The 21,430-nt window shown below is 44.4% G+C and overlaps 2 protein-coding genes across 2 annotated transcripts in view; both read right to left on the reverse strand.

Annotated features, from left to right (window-relative positions):
- Nucleotides 1-3,295: 3,295 nt before the first annotated feature.
- Nucleotides 3,296-16,127, reverse strand: LOC138982000 (inactive rhomboid protein 1-like). The gene is made up of 6 exons (XM_070355201.1): nt 15,963-16,127; nt 10,547-10,720; nt 7,692-7,867; nt 5,949-6,209; nt 4,561-4,826; nt 3,296-3,801 (listed from the first exon to the last, which is right to left on the reverse strand). Exons 1-6 carry the CDS (start codon nt 16,108-16,110, stop codon nt 3,621-3,623), a joined length of 1,206 nt encoding a protein of 401 aa, XP_070211302.1. The 5' UTR covers nt 16,111-16,127; the 3' UTR covers nt 3,296-3,620.
- A 134-nt stretch (nt 16,128-16,261) lies between these two features.
- The window catches only part of LOC138983103 (uncharacterized), a 13,516-nt gene continuing 8,347 nt past the window's right edge, over nt 16,262-21,430 (reverse strand). The window contains exons 6-8 of the mRNA XM_070356511.1: nt 17,338-17,446; nt 16,508-16,662; nt 16,262-16,339 (exon numbers count right to left, since the gene is read on the reverse strand). Of these exons, the coding sequence (XP_070212612.1) occupies nt 16,262-16,339; nt 16,508-16,662; nt 17,338-17,446 (342 nt within the window). The remainder of the gene's footprint in view (nt 16,340-16,507; nt 16,663-17,337; nt 17,447-21,430) is intronic.

Below are 21,430 nucleotides of genomic sequence, written 5' to 3' on the forward strand. Positions count from 1 at the left end.
CACAGTCATGTTTTCCGTAAACGACAGGAGTCTATCGCAGTAAGTCCCACAGGTTACACAGTCATGTTTTCCGTAAACGACAGGAGTCTATCGCAGTAAGTCCCACAGGTTACACAGTCATGTTTTCCGTAAACGACAGGAGTCTATCGCAGTAAGTCCCACAGGTTACACAGTCATGTTTTCCGTAAACGACAGGAGTCTATCGCAGTAAGTCCCACAGGTTACACAGTCATGTTTTCCGTAAACGACAGGAGTCTATCGCAGTAAGTCCCACAGGTTACACAGTCATGTTTTCCGTAAACGACAGGAGTCTATCGCAGTAAGTCCCACAGGTTACACAGTCATGTTTTCCGTAAACGACAGGAGTCTATCGCAGTAAGTCCCACAGGTTACACAGTCATGTTTTCCGTAAACGACAGGAGTCTATCGCAGTAAGTCCCACAGGTTACACAGTCATGTTTTCCGTAAACGACAGGAGTCTATCGCAGTAAGTCCCACAGGTTACACAGTCATGTTTTCCGTAAACGACAGGAGTCTATCGCAGTAAGTCCCACAGGTTACACAGTCATGTTTTCCGTAAACGACAGGAGTCTATCGCAGTAAGTCCCACAGGTTACACAGTCATGTTTTCCGTAAACGACAGGAGTCTATCGCAGTAAGTCCCACAGGTTACACAGTCATGTTTTCCGTAAACGACAGGAGTCTATCGCAGTAAGTCCCACAGGTTACACAGTCATGTTTTCCGTAAACGACAGGAGTCTATCGCAGTAAGTCCCACAGGTTACACAGTCATGTTTTCCGTAAACGACAGGAGTCTATCGCAGTAAGTCCCACAGGTTACACAGTCATGTTTTCCGTAAACGACAGGAGTCTATCGCAGTAAGTCCCACAGGTTACACAGTCATGTTTTCCGTAAACGACAGGAGTCTATCGCAGTAAGTCCCACAGGTTACACAGTCATGTTTTCCGTAAACGACAGGAGTCTATCGCAGTAAGTTCCACAGGTTACACAGTCATGTTTTCCGTAAACGACAGGAGTCTATCGCAGTAAGTCCCACAGGTTACACAGTCATGTTTTCCGTAAACGACAGGAGTCTATCGCAGTAAGTCCCACAGGTTACACAGTCATGTTTTCCGTAAACGACAGGAGTCTATCGCAGTAAGTCCCACAGGTTACACAGTCATGTTTTCCGTAAACGACAGGAGTCTATCGCAGTAAGTCCCACAGGTTACACAGTCATGTTTTCCGTAAACGACAGGAGTCTATCGCAGTAAGTCCCACAGGTTACACAGTCATGTTTTCCGTAAACGACAGGAGTCTATCGCAGTAAGTCCCACAGGTTACACAGTCATGTTTTCCGTAAACGACAGGAGTCTATCGCAGTAAGTCCCACAGGTTACACAGTCATGTTTTCCGTAAACGACAGGAGTCTATCGCAGTAAGTCCCACAGGTTACACAGTCATGTTTTCCGTAAACGACAGGAGTCTATCGCAGTAAGTCCCACAGGTTACACAGTCATGTTTTCCGTAAACAACAGGAGTCTATCGCAGTAAGTCCCATAGGTTACACATGTTGTTGGTGAAAGACAAAAGTCTATCCAGTGTTGTTCTCTGGCCCGGGTCTTCGGTCTTTTACGCATACGTTCTTGATCTGACAGATTGTTTGGAGCCCAGGCCAAGCAAATGTCCGATGGCTTTGAGTTTGACACGTATGATGTCTTCTAACACAACAACTTAATTCTTGTGGCCAGGACAGTTTGACAGATATATAATATTATTACCAATTCAGTGCCCCATATGGCTTTTTGACCTATCAGGACGGATTCTAGGTGACCCTTTAAATGTTATAACGTTCAGGCAGGGACCCTTTTTGTTTATCAAGCTAAAAATTAACAAGACAAAGTAAAAACTTAAATCAACAATCTCAGCGTGATTTTTTCTGAAGAATGACACTTCAAATGCTGTCAGATAATACTCTCTTTATCTAAAAAAATACCGAAAAGCGAGTTTTGTCGGTGGGTGCTTTACGGAACAGCAAGGCACCGCCCATCATCTGAGTGTGCACAATGCCGACCCGCTCACTTGAAATCTAAATTATCTAAGTTCAGAAAAATCAAGTGAAATTGCTCACTAGCTTTATGTCAAATGTATCTTTACGTAATTTCCCATCCGTCTGGAGTCGGTTCTAAATATGTCGCTCTCCGTTCAACAAGAAAAAGCGAAGCAACCGAAACGCATGTTCAACATGGTTTAACTTGTGAGATTGTTGTGTGTCAAACGCATTTGACCTGTGAATATTCATCACGTCAGGTGTGTTACTCTGATTGGCTGACCCAGGTCACGAGAATTCTTTGACTGACAGGCATAATCAGGTAGGAGCGCTCAAGTTCCCATTGCAGCTGTTCTGTCTAATTCGTGGGGTCGCTTCGAAATTTCTTTTGTTTGAATTACGGTAATAAAACCGTTATTCTAATATGCTGACTGTTTGCAAATGATAACAGACATGTCTCACAAACGATATCAGCATTCGCCTAAAAGGTTCATGCTTGATATCTTTTTTCTCGACATGTTTGTTATCATTTGCCAAGAGTCAGCATATTAGAAATAACTCATACTACTACTACTACCAATAAAACATTCTTCTTTATTACCAATTCAGTGCCCCATATGGCTTTTTGACCAATCAGGACGGATTCTAGGTGACCCTCTAAATGTTATAACGTTCAGGCAGGGACCCTTTTTGTTTATCAAGCTAAAAATTAACAAGACCAAGTAAAAATGTAAATCAACAACATCAGCGTGATTTATTCTAAAGAATGACTCTTCAAATGCTGTCAGATATCACTCTCTTTATCTAAAAAATACCGAAAAGCAAGTTTTGTCGGTGGGTGCTTCACGGAACAGCAAGGCACCGCCCATCCTCTGAGTGTACAATGCCGACCCGCTCACTTGAAATCTAAATGATCTAAGTTTGGAAAAATCAAGTGAAATTGCTTCACTCGCTTTACGTCAAAATTAATGTATCTTTACGTCATTTCCCATCCGTCTGGAGTCGGTTCTAAATCTGTCGCTCTCTGTTCAACCAGAAAACGCGAAGCAACCGAAACGCATGTTCAACATGGTTTATCTTGTAAGATTGTTGTGTGTCAAATGCATTTGACCTGTGAATATTCATCACGTCAGGTGTGTTACTCTGATTGGCTGACCCAGGTCACGAGAATTCTTTGACTGACAGGCATAATCAGGTAGGAGCGCTGCAGTTCCCATTGCGGCTGTTCTGTCTAATTCGCGGGGCTGCTTCGAAATTTCTTTTGGTCGAATTAAACGGTAATAAAACCGTTATTTCTAACATGCTGACTGTTTGCAAATGATAACAGACATGTCTCACAAACGATATCAGCATTCGCCTAAAAGGCTCATGCTTGATATCTTTTTTCTCGACATGTCTGTTATCATTTGCTAACAGTCAGCATATTAGAAATAACTCATAATAGCGCTGTTCACCGCCAGATAACAGTCTCATGGCGCTTTACAAATCCATCATACAATACAAGCATTAATGTGTTTTGAAGCCAGGTCCAACTGACCTATTGTCCTCTCTGTCTGGGTAAAACACTGTTTATCCCAGTAAGTCCCACACGTTACACATGTTGTCTGTGAAAGAGAGACACTCCAGCTTGCGACAGGCCTGGCAGGTGGCTGGTTGCAGCGTGATGTAGAAGTAGAGGAGAAGTGAGAAGATCAACGCCAGCGTAGTCACCCCCACTATCACCAGGGTTATCTTGCGACAAATATCCCACCTGGGAATAAGACATGAGATTTTATTTCAGCCATGCACAGGAGTATTGCTTAGCTTGAGTACAGTCAATACATTCGAACAAAACCAAATACAAAGTGTACAAAGTGCTCGCCGAAATTCTGACACACACACACAGACACACACACACACATACACACACACCACATTATACCTCAGTTACATTGTGTCCACTTCACCTGTAGTACTAATAGGAATATCAGACAAATGCCTTACTATTAGTATAGAAACATACAAAATCTAAGTCAAATCTATACTACCCACACAAACAGGCAGGTGCTATGATTCCAGAGAATGTATGAGATAAGACTACGGAGGACTTACTGTTGTTCAGAACACATTCCTGTGTTTCAAATTGAACTTTGTTTTGGAATTAATTAAGATCTACGCCCTCATGACAAGGCATATAAGGGTATGTGATACAAAGGAATCATGGCAGCGCTGGCCAAGGTTGTTTTCATTTTATTATAATTACGATTATTATTTATTATGTGTGTGCAATCTAAATCAAAAGACATGTTTCTAAGTTTACTTTTTATACCTGTAAAAGAACTTTAGAAAATTGCATTACATTTACACATCTCTTGTCTATCTCTCTGTGACTCTTTCTCTCTCTCTCTCTCTCTTTCTGTCAGTCTCTGTCTGTCTCTCTCTCTTCATGTTAACTCGCATCTCCCCTCCTCATTTTTGAGCAAAAGAGAGCACAGAGTCTAAGTGTTTCACATCTCAGCCTTTCCTTCACCTATCGAAAGTGATGTATGGCATGAAGACCACAGCACAGATGACGCCACAGCCACAGCCGGCCAGGCAGCCCAGGAAAGAGACGTAGGGCAACATCCCCATCAGCAACAGGAGAAGCATGAAGCAGCCTAGCTTGATGGCCTCGGTGTCAGGTTTATCCAGCAGCTTCCATGCCTGGCTGAGCTCTACGGCCGCCTCCCCAATGATGCCCGCCACACCGCTGGTGCTGCCTTCCTGGGGGATGGTGGGGTCGGCTAGGCCTCCCACCTATAAACAAGAAAAGCTAATGCTTATACGACTCACCATCGTAATTTAGTACAGTGGATTCCCCCTTTTTAACCCCCACCCCCCCCCCCTCCCCCCCATTTAAGACTCCCTCCCTTTTAAGATCCTCTTTGCTCAGATTTTGGAAAAAAGGGAAAGCAACTCTTCCACAACCCATACAAACTGAGTTCTTTCCAAACAGCATCTAGTAAAGGTGGTCGTCTACATTTTTGCTTTTTTTCAATAATCTTATGGTTAGATTTCGATACAAAATTATGTCAAATGATGAATGAACCATGGGGAAAAAATGTATAGAAAAAAAATATATGTAAAAAATTTTTTATTTTTGGGTAGCGTGACTCACGCTTCCAATATTTTGTTTTCTGTTTGCTGAGAACATGTGCTTTGCCTAAAAATACTGACCAATCAAATTCATGTCACTATGCTTATAGCCACACCCAAACTAGTGCAGCAACAGTTTGACACTCCTGGAGCGCTGTCCACGCTTTTTTTTAAACGCACGAAATGCACGGGATTTGAGAGGAGTTTTGCGCTTGGCATTTTCCAAATAAGGATATCTTACTATGAGTACTATGCTGGAATACTACAATGAATTTTCAAACGGCTACACTGGCTTCGTCTTTCATGATCGAAAGGGGGTGTATTGTTGATATTTGTAGATAATAGACTCTGCATTTTAATGGTCAAATGGCGATTTCGGTATAAAAATGTAGACAAGGACCTTTAAGAGTAAAATCTATAGATGTTATCGGGTAACTACCACATCTTGACACAACGTTGTGAACACTTCCCCCATTTGAAAAACAAAAGAATTCTGTACGGCTTACCAATATACAAGGACAGCACACATTGACACACATGTCAAATTTTCGCATTTGGAGGCTTCTTCAGGAGAGAATCAAAAAGCAAAAAGACTTGGTTATAGATATAAGAATCATGCATTTATTTTAATGTTCTGTTTTAGTCGTCCGCTTGTCTTCGTGTTTATGTGCCACCAATGTAATTTCTCAGATTGAAATAATAAAGTTAATTTGATTTGATTTGATTTGATTTGAAAAGCAGCACAGAACCAGTAAAAATGCTGTTTTCTTGAAGAACACTTACCAACTGGCCAGCCAGCCCGCAAATGGTGTAGATGATCATCACGCGGAACCAGCCCGCACTTTCTTCGAAGGGCCGCATCAGCAGCCACTCGATCACCAGCAGGGGGAGACAATGCATGAAGCCAAAGGTGTAGAACTGGGACAGCAGGGGGCGCCACCACTGCCAGATGGTTCCCTTCCTGGCAAGCCAGGGCATGTCAGGGTTGCTGTCAATGCGGAACAGGTTTCTGCCCATGGTACACACATCTCGCAGACAGAACACCTGCACACACAAATGAGATTGAAGGCAGAACACCTGCACACACGAATGACATTGAAGGTAGAACACCTGCCAGCACACACGAATGAGATTGAAGGTAGAACGCCTGCACACACGAATGAGATTGAAGGCACACAGGGATGGGATCGGAGAACACACATGCATACAGGGATAGGATATATTGGAGAAAACACCTACACACAGGCATGAGACTAAAATCAAAACACCCACAAACAGCGATGAGATTGCAGGCAACACCTGCACACAGCCTGATGAGATTGAAGTTAACCGACCTGCACACAGGTTAGAGATCAGAGAAAACAACCACTAACAGATGGAGACTAAAAGCAAAACATTTACAAACAGGGGGAAGATTGAAGACAACACCTGCACAACACCTGCAAACACGGATGGGACTGAAGACAAAAGAACTGCACATAGATATTGAAGACAACACTTGCATACAGATATCAGATTAGAGAAAACACCCGGAAACAGATTGAGACATGAATGCAAAACAGCTACAAACAGGGATGAGACTGAAGACAACACCTTCACGCAGGGGGGTGGGTGGGTTGAAGACAACACCTGCTCACATGGATGAGACTGCATGAAGACACCTGCTCACATGGATAAGACTGAAGGCAGAACACCTGCAAGCGGGTGAGATCATGACAACACCTGCACATAGGGGTGAGATCATGACAACACCTGCACATAGGGGTGAGATCATGACAACACCTGCACATAGGGGTGAGATCATGACACTCACCTGCACATTGGGGTGAGATCATGACAACACCCGGCACATAGGTGTGAGATCATGACAACACCTGCACACTAAGGGTGAGATTGAGGACACCAGCTACACACAGTGATCAGACCTGCAAATAGGAATGATTGAGATTGAAAGCAGAACCCATTCATGCGGGGATGAGACTTACAACAGAACAAATGCATGGGATGAGATTAAAGCCAGTATAGTAAATTTTGTTTCAGCAGCTCATGTAATGAGACGGCAGCTTGTGTGAGCTTTGCCCCCCGGGAACGAAGCCGTAGGTGTGTATGCATGATCCGTTGGATGCTGCCTATTTCTCTGTCTAAATTAGGCTGTTCCAGGCCGGGAATCTGCATGTTCAGTGATCAAGGCAAAGTTGAAAATGAAGAAATGGGTTGCAGTCTTTTTGGCAGAATAAACTCAGAACACACTCTCTCTCTCTCTCTCTCTCTCTCTCTCTCTCTCTTCATTCTTGTAAACAGCCGGTGTTCCTTGTCCTTGCCGGTGAAAAAAGCTGTGCAGACAGAACTGGTGAGACAGCCTGCGACAGGTTAAGTGTTGCTCAGACGAGCACGGCAGAAAGATGTTTACACACACACACACATACACACACCACACAGACACACACACTCTCTTTCTCTCTTTCTCTCTCTCAGCTCTCTCTCTCTCTCTCTCTCTCTCTCTCTCTCTCTCTCTCTCTCTCTCACCTGCACACAGTGTTCCTTGTCGATGTGGAAATGCCCCTTGAGGAAGGCACAGTGCTGGTGAGACAGCATTTGACAGGTACCACGGTGGTCAGTGCAGCACGGCCGGATGACGTGCTCCACACTGTTATTGCCGGGAGGTCGCAGACTGCAGTAAGGGGGGCCCCACACTCCGGCATCTGGTGGGGAAAAGAACCGCTGAGTTGTATACGCTATATGTTACTCAGTCGGAATGACACAGCGTCGTTCTCAGCTGCCATTTTGTGTCTTGAAAAATGCGACCGTCACAGTGCCGCCTCAACTTAGAGTAAACCGCAAAAATTACGTCATCAAACTGAATAACACTATTAAAAAAAGGAGAAAAATGTCTCAAGCGGCAAATGTCCTCAAAAACGTCTGCATTAATTTTGTAACACCATTTTGTTTGTGTGTTCGTTGTTTCAGGGACCAATAATATAGGTCTATGGTTGTTGTGACGGGTCTTCGTTTGTGAGGGATGGTTTGGTAAGGTCAGCTATATATTATCAGTTTTCTCAGTTTCAGTTGTTATTTTTGTTGTTGTGTGGTCTTCGTTTGTGTGTGTGTATGTCACAGTGTTTTTGTGTGTGTGTGTGTGTTTGTGTGTGTGTGTTGAAAGCACGATAGGCCAAAAAAAAATTAATTGTCTGTTTAGGGTAACATGACCAAAAAAAGTAGGGTCGGTAGGTAGGTAGGGTTTTTTTTTTTGTGTTTTTTTTTGTGTGTGTGTGTGTAAATTCACTTCTTATATTTGATGAATACATGTTTCAAAACTAACGTATAAATAAAACAGAGAGAAAGGGAGAGAAAGAAACGCCAAATGTCTCTTTTTAGCATTTTTACCTCTTTTTTTTTTCTTTTTTTTTTTGAAATCAAAAAAAAGTTTTTGGGTCGGCGCCAAATCGTTAGGGTCGGTCGGGTTACCCTAAACAGACAATTTTTTTTTTTTTGCCTAAGCGGTTTTGTAGATTCCTTGGTTCAGTAGTTCCGAAAGGGATACTAACTCCACTCACACAATTAGTTACCCTTCACCTTGCAGCGATACCCTCCCTTACATCACAAACGTGACAGAAAAGTTTCCTTCCAAACACATTTATTAGTCCTCAAAGGTAGCTGGACGAAACATTGCAAGAAAAAGACGTTAAAGACTAGTATGGCAAGATTTTAAACAGAGAGATAAAATACATAAAATAACTGCAACGCTGTTTAACACCAAAAAGAAAAAAGTTGCATCAAGGTAACCCGACCACTTTTTTACATTTAGTCAAGTTTTGACTATCAGAATCAGAATCAGAATCGACTAAATGTTTTAACGTTGACCGGGAATCGAGATGAGGGTCTGGTGTATGTGTGTATGTGTGTGTATATGTGTGTGTATGTATGTATGTATGTATGTATGTATGTGTGTGCGTGTAGAGCGATTCAGAGAAAACTACTGGACCGATCCGGCTTCATGAAACTTTACATGAGAGTTCCTGAGTATGATATCCCCAGACTTTTTTCATTTTTTTGATAAATGTCTTTGATGACGTCATATCCGACTTTTTGTGAAAGTTGAGGCGGCACTGTCACACCCTCATTTTTCAACCAAATTGATCCTGGAAAAGTAGGGGTGACCACCCCCAACCAGGCGCGTCCACAGGTGACGGATAGTCAGTGGGGTGGCCTTCAGATGTGGAGGTTAGCTGCGAGATAAGCCGCCAGGCTTGCCATGACGAACTTAAAGCAGTCGCGGACCAAATGCCGGTGCTTCCATGCAGCAGGATGGGGCAGGGTAACAGGTGGCACTGGTACTCCCAAGAAATACCCCAGGTGTCCAATTACGGGAGCACCATGCGATCAAGAGCCGCATTATAAGCTCTAGCCCTGGGAAAGGTCACCTCAGATAAATAAACCAGCCAGCTATGGCCAAATAGCCGGGTAGACTGGACTCGACACCAAAAGGACTCGACTGGAAAGCCACCAGTCTAGGAGAAGGACCACTCCGATATAAAAACACGCCGAAGTCGGGTGAGCTGCGCCATGTATGGCGCATAACTTCGGCAGCTTAACGCATCAACGCTCAAATGACAGACAACCAAATTGATTGACATTTTGGTCAAGCAATCTTCGACGAAGTCCGGACTATTGGATTGCATTTCAGCTTGGAAGCTTAAAAATTAGTTAATTAGTTTGCTCATTAAAGTTGTCATTAAAATAGAATTTTCAGAAGTAGATTAAAAATTGATTGCATTGTATTTCTCATCTTCTCCTGAATTAAAAAATATATAGGTATGTCATGTTTTCTCTAAAAATGCTCAGAATGAAAGAAAATAGGTTCAGTAAGTACTACGCACGCGTGCTTCGCGGTGGCGAGCGTGACCCGTCTCGGTCTTCGGTATGGTTAGCCGAGACTATCTGAATGTAGTCTCGGCGATGACTAGTTTGTGGTGTTGATCTTGACTAAATGTTTTTTTATTGCTTCACGCGACTTATTTTTGTTGTTGAAAATAAATTGTAAGGTTCACAGACAATAGAAAATTGGGAGCGCCATACCCACAGAAAATTGAGCGTGTGTGTGTGTGTGTGTGTCGCTTGCGTGTACCGGCAGTGTGTGTGTGTGTGTGTGTGTCACTTCCTACTGTTGGTCAGTGTAACTGGTACACTCTGCCCTTGTGGTGGTACCGGCAGTGTGTGCCGGTGTGTGTGTGTGTGCCGGCGTGTGTGTGTGTGCCGGCGTGCGTGTGTGTGTGTGTGTGCCAGTCACAGTGTCACTTCCTACTGTTGGTATAAATGGTACACTCAGCCCGTGTGTGTGTGTGTGTGTGTGTCCGTGTGTCCGTGTGTGTGTGACTTCCTACTGTTGGTGTAACGGGCACACTCAGCCCGTGTGGTGGTACCGGCAGCGTTGAGCGGGCCTCTCATCTGACAGCAGCCGAAGCGGACGTCGTCAATCTTGCGGAACCTCCTGGCCGCGCCCTGCTTCCTTACGTAATGGTCACGGCGCAGACACGGGGCGAACGACGCTCCCGCCGCTGTGCACACATTAAAAGTGTTTGTTTTTTACACACACACTCACATACACACATAAAGTGTTTGTTTTTTACACACACACACACAAAGTTTTTTGTTTTTTTTACATACAGTGTTTATTTTTTACACACACACACACACACACACACACACACACACACACACACAGTGATTGCTTTTTACACACACACACACACACACACACACACACACACACACACACACACATATATATATATATATAAAGTGTTTGTTTTTTACATACACACACACACACATACACTCACATAAAGTGTTTGTTTTTTACACACACACACACACACACACACACACACACACACACACACACACACACACACACACACACACACACACTGATACAGTGTTTGTTTTTTACACACACACACACACACACACACACACACACACATGCACACATACAGTGTTTGTTTTTTACACACACACACACACATACATACACACACATACACACACGCCACACTCACCCACACATTCACACACACACCTTTTGTAAATGGGAGTGTCTAGGTTTCATGCTGTTTGTTTTGTATGTTTGTTTGTTTGTTATTATGTCCGCTTAAATAGGAACAAGAGACTGCAGGTGAGAAGACCAAGAACAAGATAACAATGAAAATGTATACACCAGAAATATGTACAATAAAAAACGAACACATGAGTAAATTTTCCTTTTTATCTTGTTCCGCACTTAAATCTCAGGACCGGTATGCAAGAGTCGCGGTTAGAGACTTTAGTCCGGGATAAATTGCATAATTATACACTCTTAATAAACTCTGTTGAAATTAAACATTTCAAAGGGATATTTTCGGTCTCCTTGATAAAAAGAGGTAGGGCCTACACTTTGCCGGATAAGGGAGCGGTGCTACCGGAACAGCGATCATTTTCATCGTCCGTTGGTTCAAAGTTTATCATGGGAGGAGCTTTTCTGCTGATAATCATTTTTTCTGTGGTGTGCCATACGTTTACCTTCAGCAAACCCTACGTTTCCTACTCAGCATAATGGAGACAGACGGTCCCGGCAATCATGCGAGGGGATTTTTTACTGACAAATTCTTTCTGTGCTAAATACGCTGTTTACTTTCAACAAACTCCGACCTACAAAACGGTCCATACATGCGATGGGGTTTTCTACTGACAAATTCTTTGTGTGCTATACGTTAAAGGCACAGTAAGCCTCCCGTAAACCATCACAGAGCTCCCCGAGCGTCTACATATAGTACAAGCATACTTCCATTTGAACGCTCACCGAACGGGAACATCCTGGCTGCTTTCTGTCGAGCGTGAGAAATTTTCAAAGAATTTATTTTCGTGGACTTGGTCCTCAACAACAATGGCGCCTCGTTTTGGTGCTGGACGGCTGTTATGAATACCGGAATTCACGCCCGGACAGTAAGCCTCCCGTAAACCATCACAGATACTGTCAGGCTTTTACACACAGTACAAACACCCTTCCATTTGAACGCTCACCAAACGGGAACATCCTAGGTGCCCTACGTAAAGAGCGAGCAATTTTTAAAGAATTAATTTTGCAGATTGTCTCGAACACTTTTTGGACCCATCCTGAACTCAGGTCAAACATGAGTTACTTCCCTTCGGGTCTCATTCTATCGATGTAAACTGGCGATAGCCGTGAATCGATGATTATCAAAATGTTTTTGGACCGTGGTGCGTTTTTGCGCTAGACCTAACTTTTAAAATCTAAATAATAAATTGACAGCTTGTTACACAAACATTCTTTAATCATAAAAGAATTCTTTTTTCATCAAGACAAGATCAGAGCAATTCGAAGTTGTGAAAGTTTGAAAAAAGAAAATCCCGGAAGCAGGGTCACGCAAGGGTCGTAGCAGACGACGGTTTTTCAGTGCATATCGCCGTTCCTCTCAACAGTCAAAAGCCATCGCTAGAGTTCTTGTGAATCACAGCCGTTTGTTTCGTGCATAAAAACGTGCTATTGTAAATAAGCTCACATCGAGTCGCATTCAAATGACTAACTGACGACTACATTGTGAAAAAGGGAAACTGGATCACACGGGTTCACGATGGCTCAGGGTAAGATAAACCACGCAAAAATAAATTCTTTGAAAATTGTTCGCTCTTTACGGAGGGCACCTAGGATGTTCTCAATCGGTGAGTGTTTAAATGAAAGGGTGTTTGTACTGTGTGTAAATCTGTGATGGTTTACGGGAGGCTTACTGTGCCTTTAATACCCATGTCACACGTCTAGGGCTGCGTTCTCACGGCGTTCCCGCGGCGTCCAAGAAAAATGAAGAACGCCGAGGTGCGCGCAGTAGGGTCTCCTACAGCGCCGGAGCAACGCGGAGGCATCTCCACTTTGACGCAATGGAGTAGCCAAGAACACCATGCAACTGCGCGCACTTTGAGCATGCACAACTTGAAGTACGCGCCGTCGCTCGGCGTTGTGATATGCGCGTGGAAGGAACGCCGTAGGGTCGCCGTAGCAGCGCAGTAAGGTCTCCTACCGCGCCACAAGAGCTCCGTGGGCGCGCAGTACGGACACGGTGGTAGTCGGCGGCGCGTGCACGGAGACCTCACGGAAATGTCACTGCGCTTCTACCGCGTCCATCAGCGTTTGCACGGAGACCTTAGTCACGGAGTCCTTGGGGATGTCACTGCCCTTCTACCGCGTCCATCAGCGTTTGCACGGAGACCTTAGTCACGGAGTCCTTGGGGATGTCACTGCCCTTCTACCGCGTCCATCAGCGTTTGCGGGGCGTTTGCACGGAGACCTCACGGAGTCCTTGGGGATGTCACTGCGCTTCTACCGCGTCCCGGCGTCAGCGCGTTTACAGGAAGTTGCCAGTGCGTTGTGAGCCAACCCAATAACGCAGAGTACACTCCCCTGTTATATACACGCACTTCCGCTTAATCGACACGCCGTGGACGCGCAGTGACAACTCCCAGCACGCCGTGAGCACGCCGTGAGAGCGCAGTCAATCGCAGAATTTTCCTGCGATCCCACGGCGCTCTGAGAAGTTTACAACGCCGCGGGAACGCCGTAAGTACGCAGCCCTAGTGTGACAGGGGTATTACTTTCAACAAACTCTACGTTTCCTAGCATAAGGGAGACAAACGGAGATTTTGTACGGACAAATTATGTCTGTGCTGAGCTATACGTTTACTCTCAAACAAACTCGGCGTGTCCTTCCTGTTATAATGGAGGCAGGCGGCCCAAGGGGATTTTCTAATGACAAATTCCGTGTGTGCTATACGTTTACTTTCAACAAACTTCGATCTAGCATGCTGTTTCGAGACAAACGGTCCATAAATGCGATGGGATTTTCTATTATTATTATTATTATTGTGATCATTTTTGTGCGCCTAATCTAGATATAGCCCTAGGCGCTTACATATTAATTTCTGCCGTTTGAAATGGAATTTTTTACAGACAGACAGACAAACAGACATTTTTTACACACAATATATAACGCATTCACATCGGCCAGTAAAGCTCAGTAGCCTATTAGGCGAGCATTCACCTTTCACGGCCTTTATTCCAAGTCAAACGGGTATTTTTCTACTGACAAATGTTTTCGTGAGTGCTATACCTTTACTTTCAGCAAACTCTACGTGTCCCAAGCATGATGGAGGCAGGCGGCCCAATACGTAGAGGTTACATGCCGAGTCTCAGTGATTATTAAAAATAATGGTCGAAGTTAGCGGATCATGAAAAATGCGAGCTTTAGCGAGCTTTTTCATGACCGCGAACTGAGACCATTATTTTTTATAATCACTGAGACGAGGTGTGTAACCTCTTTATTCCTCCTTTCTTCAGTTATTCAAAGAAAAGAGGAGTTTTTTTGCGAAAGTTTGATCGAATCCTATTCTCTCAACCAGTCAACCTGCGCAGGCGATCGATTAATGCGCGGTTGTATAGTTCCGTGCAAATCATTCCATTCTGTTAACACTTCTTGTCAGTTTTCCTATTTTGGGCTAAAATCAAGTACACAGATATGCTGTTATTCTGCTGTGGCGGCAAAGGCAGATATTGTGTGTTCTGTATATGTTTTGGTATCGGTTAAGATAATGTTCTTTCGTCAAATGGGACTAGCAGACGAACTTTTGCACCCGTGTTCCAACGTTAAAAACTGTATGAAGTTAAGTTTTCTGGGGAAAATAGTGTATGAAACCGCTTTATGTTGTTTAAATTGATGAGATGTGTGCATTTGGTTGCGTGTGATCTGTTTATTAAATGAAATATTGTTGAAAACTGACCGTCGGATTGCAGTCTGTTGTCGAAGAAACTGAGTGAAAAGAAGGGGAACTACTCTTGTCGCTGGACAAAGTATGAGTTACTTGCCTTGGGAAATTGCTTGTGATGAACGTCTGATCTAGATTCAGAAAACAACCGAACTCATGGATTTTATATGGAGATTCATGTGTTCAGGCCTGTAGTTGTTAATTTAAATGCGGTATGTTTGTATTGTTTGCTCCAGAGATGTATACTTCGTACATTAGAGCGTTCGGAACTTTTCAGTCGCAAAAAGTAGTACCGAAACAGAACAGCTTCTCAACCCATTGCACTATCGAGGATTCAGGCTGTTGCTGGGTCGTTATTTGTTTGGTTGCTGGGTCATTATCGAAAAATAACTACCCCTACAAGTTTACAGAGGTAAAGAAGCAGAGGGGGGAATAAAGTGGCACCCCGGGCCCCTTTTAAGACACCTCAATATAATACTCCCTCCCTTTTAAGACCTTGTTTTCTCAGACTTTTTGTTCAGAACCTCTGTAAATTAACCTCCATTTTAAGACCCCCTCCTTTTTAAGACCTGATTTTCTCAGATTGTTGGAGGTCTTAAAAGGGGGGTTCCACTGTACTGACACATTCTTTCTATGCAACACGTCTACATACTTTCAGCAAACTCTACGTTTCCTATCAAGCGTGATGGCGGTAGGCGGCCCAATCATGCGATGGGGTTTTCAGCTGACAAATTCTTTCTGTGCTATACGTTTACTTTCAATTAACTCCGACTGACCTATCATGATGTCTCGAGGCAAACGGTCCATACATGCGATGTGATTTTCTGCTGACAAATTCTTTCTGTGCTGTGCTATGCGTTTACTTTCAACAAACTCCTACCTAGCATGCTGGTGGCAGGCGGGCCAATCCAGGGGTTAGGGATGAAATAGCGGCGAAGAGTCTTTCTGTGTTGTGCGGCTATACGATTACTTTCAACAAACTCCTACCTAGCATGATGGTGGCAGGCGGGCCAATCCAGGGGTTAGGGATGACGTAGCGATGGAGAGTCTCTGCGCCCAGAAATGTCTGGATGTCGCGGCGTATCTCCATGGTGCTCAGCACCCCTGTAGGCGCGAGTCCGCCAGCACTGCTCATCGCCACCACGCACACTGCCTGCGCCTGTTACACGCACACACACCACAGACCATTGTTCAGACATAACTCGTGTACCGGTTGTGAAAGAGAGAGAGAGAGAGAGAGAGAGTGTGTGTGTGTGTATGTGTGTGCTTGTGGTCCTACAGATTTGTTAGGGAGACAAGGAATTCAGAGGAGCAGGCGCGAGGCCGTCAGCACTGCTCATCGCCACCACGCACACTGCCTGCGCCTCAGTGGTACACGCAAGTAGACCATGTTCGGACCGGTTGTGAAAGAGTGTGTGTGTGTGTGTGTGTGTGTGTGTGTGTGTGTGTGTACATAGAGGCCAAAGGTTGTTTTTGTCTTCCATGATGGTGATGATGCATCGATGATGATGGTGATGATGAATAACAGTTACCATCATGAGGAAGAAAGTGAAGAGAGGCCAGAAGTTGGGAAGAGAGGCCAGGGTGTTCCTGACGTCTGTCATGCTGTGGTCTTTGCTGTGATGGATCTCCTCCCGCAGTCTCTTCCACTCGCGTCGCTTGTCCTTCGTGGGGTCACTGTAGTAGGCTGGACAGGTGATAGACACACAGGTGTTTGTAGAGGTGATAGACACACAGGTGTTTGTACAGGTGATAGACACAGGTGTTGTCAACATTGCCACAGAGTATTGGTGTGTGAGTGTGTGTGTGTGTGTGTGTTTGTGTGAGTGTTTGTGTGTGTGCGTGCGTGTGTGTGTGTGTACGTGTGTAAGAGAGAGAGAGAGAGAGAGAGAGAGAGAGTGATGGATGGATGGATGGATGGATGATTTATAAATGTATCGTCAAAGCCCCATTGGAAGGAGTGTGGACACAAGAAGACAATATATGTACACACGAAAAATAAACAAGCGTTCATTAACGAAGCCGGTAACCTCACCAAGAGAGAGAGAGAGAGAGAGAGAGAGAGAGAGAGAGAGAGAGAGAGAGAGAGAGAGAGAGAGAGAGAGAGAGAGAGAGACAGAGACAGAGACAGAGACAGAGACAGAGACAGAGAGTGTGTGTGTGTTTGTTTAAGCGTCAGTAAAGAAGGTAAGGGCGGCAAACGGATAGAAAGCTAGTACGAAAGGACAGGCAAACATTTTGTTGTTGCTATTGTTGTACTGCTTATTCTCTCATCTATGTGGGATTTTCTTATTAGTTAATCTGAGGTTGTGTTATAAAAAGCAGCCAGTTAACAATCATTAAATGACGTGCCGCTGCAAACCTTTGGCAACGTCGACGAGATTTTCCAGCACTCTCTGTTTCCACATGTACTTGGTCACGATGGTGGCCTTGGCGTCTTTGATCATCTGGATCTTCTCCTTCGTTTCGATCTAAAGGACAAACGACACTGGTTGAACAAACCAAGACGTCGCTTCTTGACCCCCTCTTCCGAAGGACCGAAGGAAAACCTCTGAGGTCAAAAGTAAACCAAAGTTCGCGAAGACATTATAATGCTAATAATGCGATTAATGGTGATATCTAAACATTCCGTGGCTTCTCCATCAGATCTCTCAGAAACCGACAAAGAACTTCGATGAGGAAAATCGTCTCGGTGACTTTATCATATTAGAAGTAGGTACTCAAAAGTGATTTTTCAAACTCCAGAGTTAAAGGTTATAACTGCCATGGTCTTGTAGATCTTTTTATTCTGAGCACAGTGATGTAAATTTGCATTCTGTAGGTGAATTAGTTTAGTAGTTATGTACATTTGAAAAGTGCAATTTTAGGCCTTTTAAACTCACTTTTTTCAAGAATAAGAAATCGTCAACTTTGGAGCCTCACTGTGAAACCAAAACAAGAAATATGAAGCTAATTTTGAACGGATTACCTCTCCATATCTAAGACTTTTAGCTCAATTTTTTTCTCCAAAATTTACGGGTAAGAAATAATTGAATTGAAGAACCCAAACTTGGGAAAATCGTTCAATTTTACCGTTCAAACACTTCTAATCTTTAAAAGGATATATTTCAGCTTCTAACTGTCCGACCAACATGAACTTTACATCAAAATGATCAGCATCGACAGATCTGTAAACACATGTACACAGACAAAGAAATAAAACAGGTTTGAAAATTTTCATTTTTTAAGGCTTTTTTAAAAAAATTTAAATTTTCATCTGGAGCTGGAAGATTAGTGCCGCCCAGATGAGCCTTGAGGCTGGCTGTCAGGTCCTCAATGCTACCAGTGAGTCGAAGGCAGCCCTTCTGATTCAATACTGTTTTCTGGTATCGAATTTGGTCCTTCAATGCGTTCAAGAGGGTTGATTTCTTTTCTCTTCTCAGTCGTATCACCAGAGCATCAACATCTTCTGCAATGACACAGGGGCCACCAACAGCCGTCAGCTTTCTTATTAGCTCGGTTTTGGTTGCTGCCTGTCTGGCCTCCTTTGCCGCCTTTTTTGCCTTGTTTTCCAGGAGCCTCTACCTCAGTCGCAGCAACACCGCTTTCTCTTGTTGGCGGTTGTGGTGTCGCAAAGACTTCCCTTTCCTTCGAGCGAAGGCAAGAAGATGGCCAATTGACTGGGTCTCCAGTTTCTTCTTCAACCACAGTGTTGTCCTGTTGTGGCTCAGGTGGACAGATGCATTGCGCCGCTTGTTAATGTCATAGCCCAGGTCACCGAAAATGTTTTCACCGAGCAGATTTGTCAGTGGGCAGTGGTTGAGGACATCTGGGAAGGGAACTGGTTGTCCACTATACACACCATCTTCCAGAGTCATTCAACTGCCTGCGCAATACACTGCACATGTCTGGCATCAGCTGCCGTAGAGTACACTGGACTGCTTCGATGTGCTGACTGGCAAAGTTGTAGATACTGTCCTTCAGGGCTGCTTTGTCTCCTTGCAGTTCGAATTCCCCATCAATGCCCAGAAAGTGAGGGTCCAGGAGAGTGCTGGAATCTGCCGTCCAACTGAAATAATGCATCAATAAAATACTTACAAAAATTCAGCAATTAATACAATATATATTGCTCGTGCTATCACAGAGTTCTTTCCTTACATTTCTTTGTTCTTGAATATAAAGTTCAGCTAGAGTTGCAAATTACTCTGGTATACGCAGATATTTTTGAATTCATTCGTACAAAATTAACCCTTGAAGTGTCAGAGAAAAATGTAAGTTTGTTAATATGAAAAGAAAACAGTAAAAAGCTGAAGAATAGGCTTGATATTCTGCAACTTGCTTGTCCATCCTGTGGATCATGAGCTGGATATACTTGTGGAACTCTGTGTACTTGACTTCACTTTGGAGAAGCTCCCAGTATGGACCGGTGATTCGGACGAAGACCAGGGCAACAGCACACACCACAGCTACAAGTCGGAGGTCATCCAGACCTGCAGCAACACTCTCAATCTTGAGGTTTGAGTGGCTCTCTTCCCTCATCCCTCTCTCCCTACTGCCAACAATCGACTTTTCTCTACCTCTCTCCTTCCCTCTCTCTCCCTCCCCTCTGTCCCTCCATCCCACTCTCTTTCTCTCCCTCCTTCCCCCTCTCTCTCCCTCCTACTCTCTTCCTCCCCCTCTCTTACTCCCTCCCTCCTCTCTCTCTCTCTCCCTCCATCCCACTATCTCTTTCCCTCCCTCCCTCCCCTCTCTCTCTCCCTATCTCCATCCCTCCCACACTTCCTCTCCCCCCTCTTCTTCCTCCCTCCCTCCCCTTCTCTCACTCCCTCCCTCCTCTCTCTCTCCCTCCATCCCACTATCTCTTTCCCTCCCTCCATCCCTCCCCTCTCTCTCTCCCTACCTCCATCCCTCCCACACTTCCTCTCCCCCCTCTTCTTCCTCCCTCACTATCTCCCTCCCTCCCCTTCTCTCACTCCCTCCCTCCTCTCTCTCCCTCCATCCCACTATTTCTTTCCATCCCTCCCTCTTCCTCCCCATTTATCTCTCCCTCCATAGCTCTCCCCCCCCCTCACCCTCCCTCTCTTTCTCCCTCTCTCCACCCCTCTTTCCATCTCTCTATCTCCCTCCCTCCCTTTATTTCTCTCACTCCCTCCATCCCACTCCCTCCACCCCCCCCCCCCCCCCCCGCCCCTGCTGTGTCTCCTCTCTCTCATTCTCTCCTCTCTCTCTCACTCTCTCTCACTCCCTGTCGAGTCTCTCCCACCCCCCCTCTCTCTCTCTCTCTCTCTCTCTCTCTCTCTCTTTCCATCTTTCCATCTTGTGCAAATTCGTAGTGTTATTTTCACTGTTTTGTCATTTCTCTTGACAACACTTCTTCTTCCAAATATTCTGGTAAAACCAAGTAAGTCCGCTTGCTTAGATCTGCGCATTTTTTGTTAGATCTAATATTGGGGGGTAAGGTGGTAAAACCAAGTAAGTCCACAATGTGCCCAACAAAACCAAAACCATCCATCAGATTATTATGAAAATCGGGTTTTAAACGTAAATTAATGCTATTTATCTTATTATCTCGGTGGTTTGATCTAGATAATCATCACTTTTGATACATTTTATCAAACAGTAAAAGTCGTTTTTCTCGGAAGTAGCGTCAGTGGACTTACTCGGTTTCAGCACACGGCAGAGTAGGCTACAGACAGACAGATCTAGATCTAGCGTCTCCCACTCTTGCACTGTGTCTATGCTTACTGTGTGTGTGCGTGTGTATGTGTGACGGAGTGATTGAGTTTGTATTACTGTTTGTCGATTTCTTACGGGAGCCTTGAAGGCCTCGCCTCTTGTTAGTTATAACTGATGTAATGGTATCGTTTCTTTATAAGGAAGCCAAAGGCAATTCTCAACTGTAACCCGAAATACCGGAGAACGTTGCAGCATGCAAAGCACACCTTGAAACGACATCGAGCAGACGACACAAAACCGCTGATTTTGCCACGGGTCACGTGACCTCGCTTTTTCCATGATTTTCCACTTATATTTAGGTGCTACAACCACAAAACCTTCAGAAACCATGAATATAAAAGCCCAGTCAAAGTTGCCCATTCAACAATCCTTCCTTTGAAACGTACATTTAATTAAATCTGTTGAGAACCACAGCTACCATTTTACACACATGAACACCATCAAAGGACGACCGATCTCTGCACATGCGATCGGCATTACTCGCATGTATCCGCACAGATTTTATTTATAACTGATAAAAACAATATGAATCAGGATTCTTAAGAACTGTACTCACCAACAAGAGCTTTGAGATTCCATGATTCGCATGGACGAGGCCGAGAATCAGCGATGTCTTCAGTCGCTCGACAGGGCCGTGAACAAGCTTCGGCCATCACGGCTCAGGGTGACTGGGTTGCACAGACGGCTTTGTTTACGTTTTTCTCCCGTAAAGTGCTCGGCGTACAAATAACGTTTAGGCA

This window comes from Littorina saxatilis, linkage group LG12 (assembly GCF_037325665.1).
Source record: "Littorina saxatilis isolate snail1 linkage group LG12, US_GU_Lsax_2.0, whole genome shotgun sequence".
NCBI lineage: Eukaryota > Metazoa > Mollusca > Gastropoda > Littorinimorpha > Littorinidae > Littorina > Littorina saxatilis.

What these genes read in the sequence shown, in the direction of transcription:
- LOC138982000 (XM_070355201.1), bottom strand. Translation starts at nt 16,110, where the DNA reads ATGAGCAGTGCTGGCGGACTCGCGCCTACAGGGGTGCTGAGCACCATG. An exon ending in GTGTGCCCGTTACACCAACA is followed by an intron (nt 7,868 to 10,546) that starts GTAGGAAGTCAC and finishes TTTCCCCACCAG; the next exon opens with ATGCCGGAGTGTGGGGCCCC. An exon ending in GCGGGCTGGCTGGCCAGTTG is followed by an intron (nt 4,827 to 5,948) that starts GTAAGTGTTCTT and finishes TCTTGTTTATAG; the next exon opens with GTGGGAGGCCTAGCCGACCC.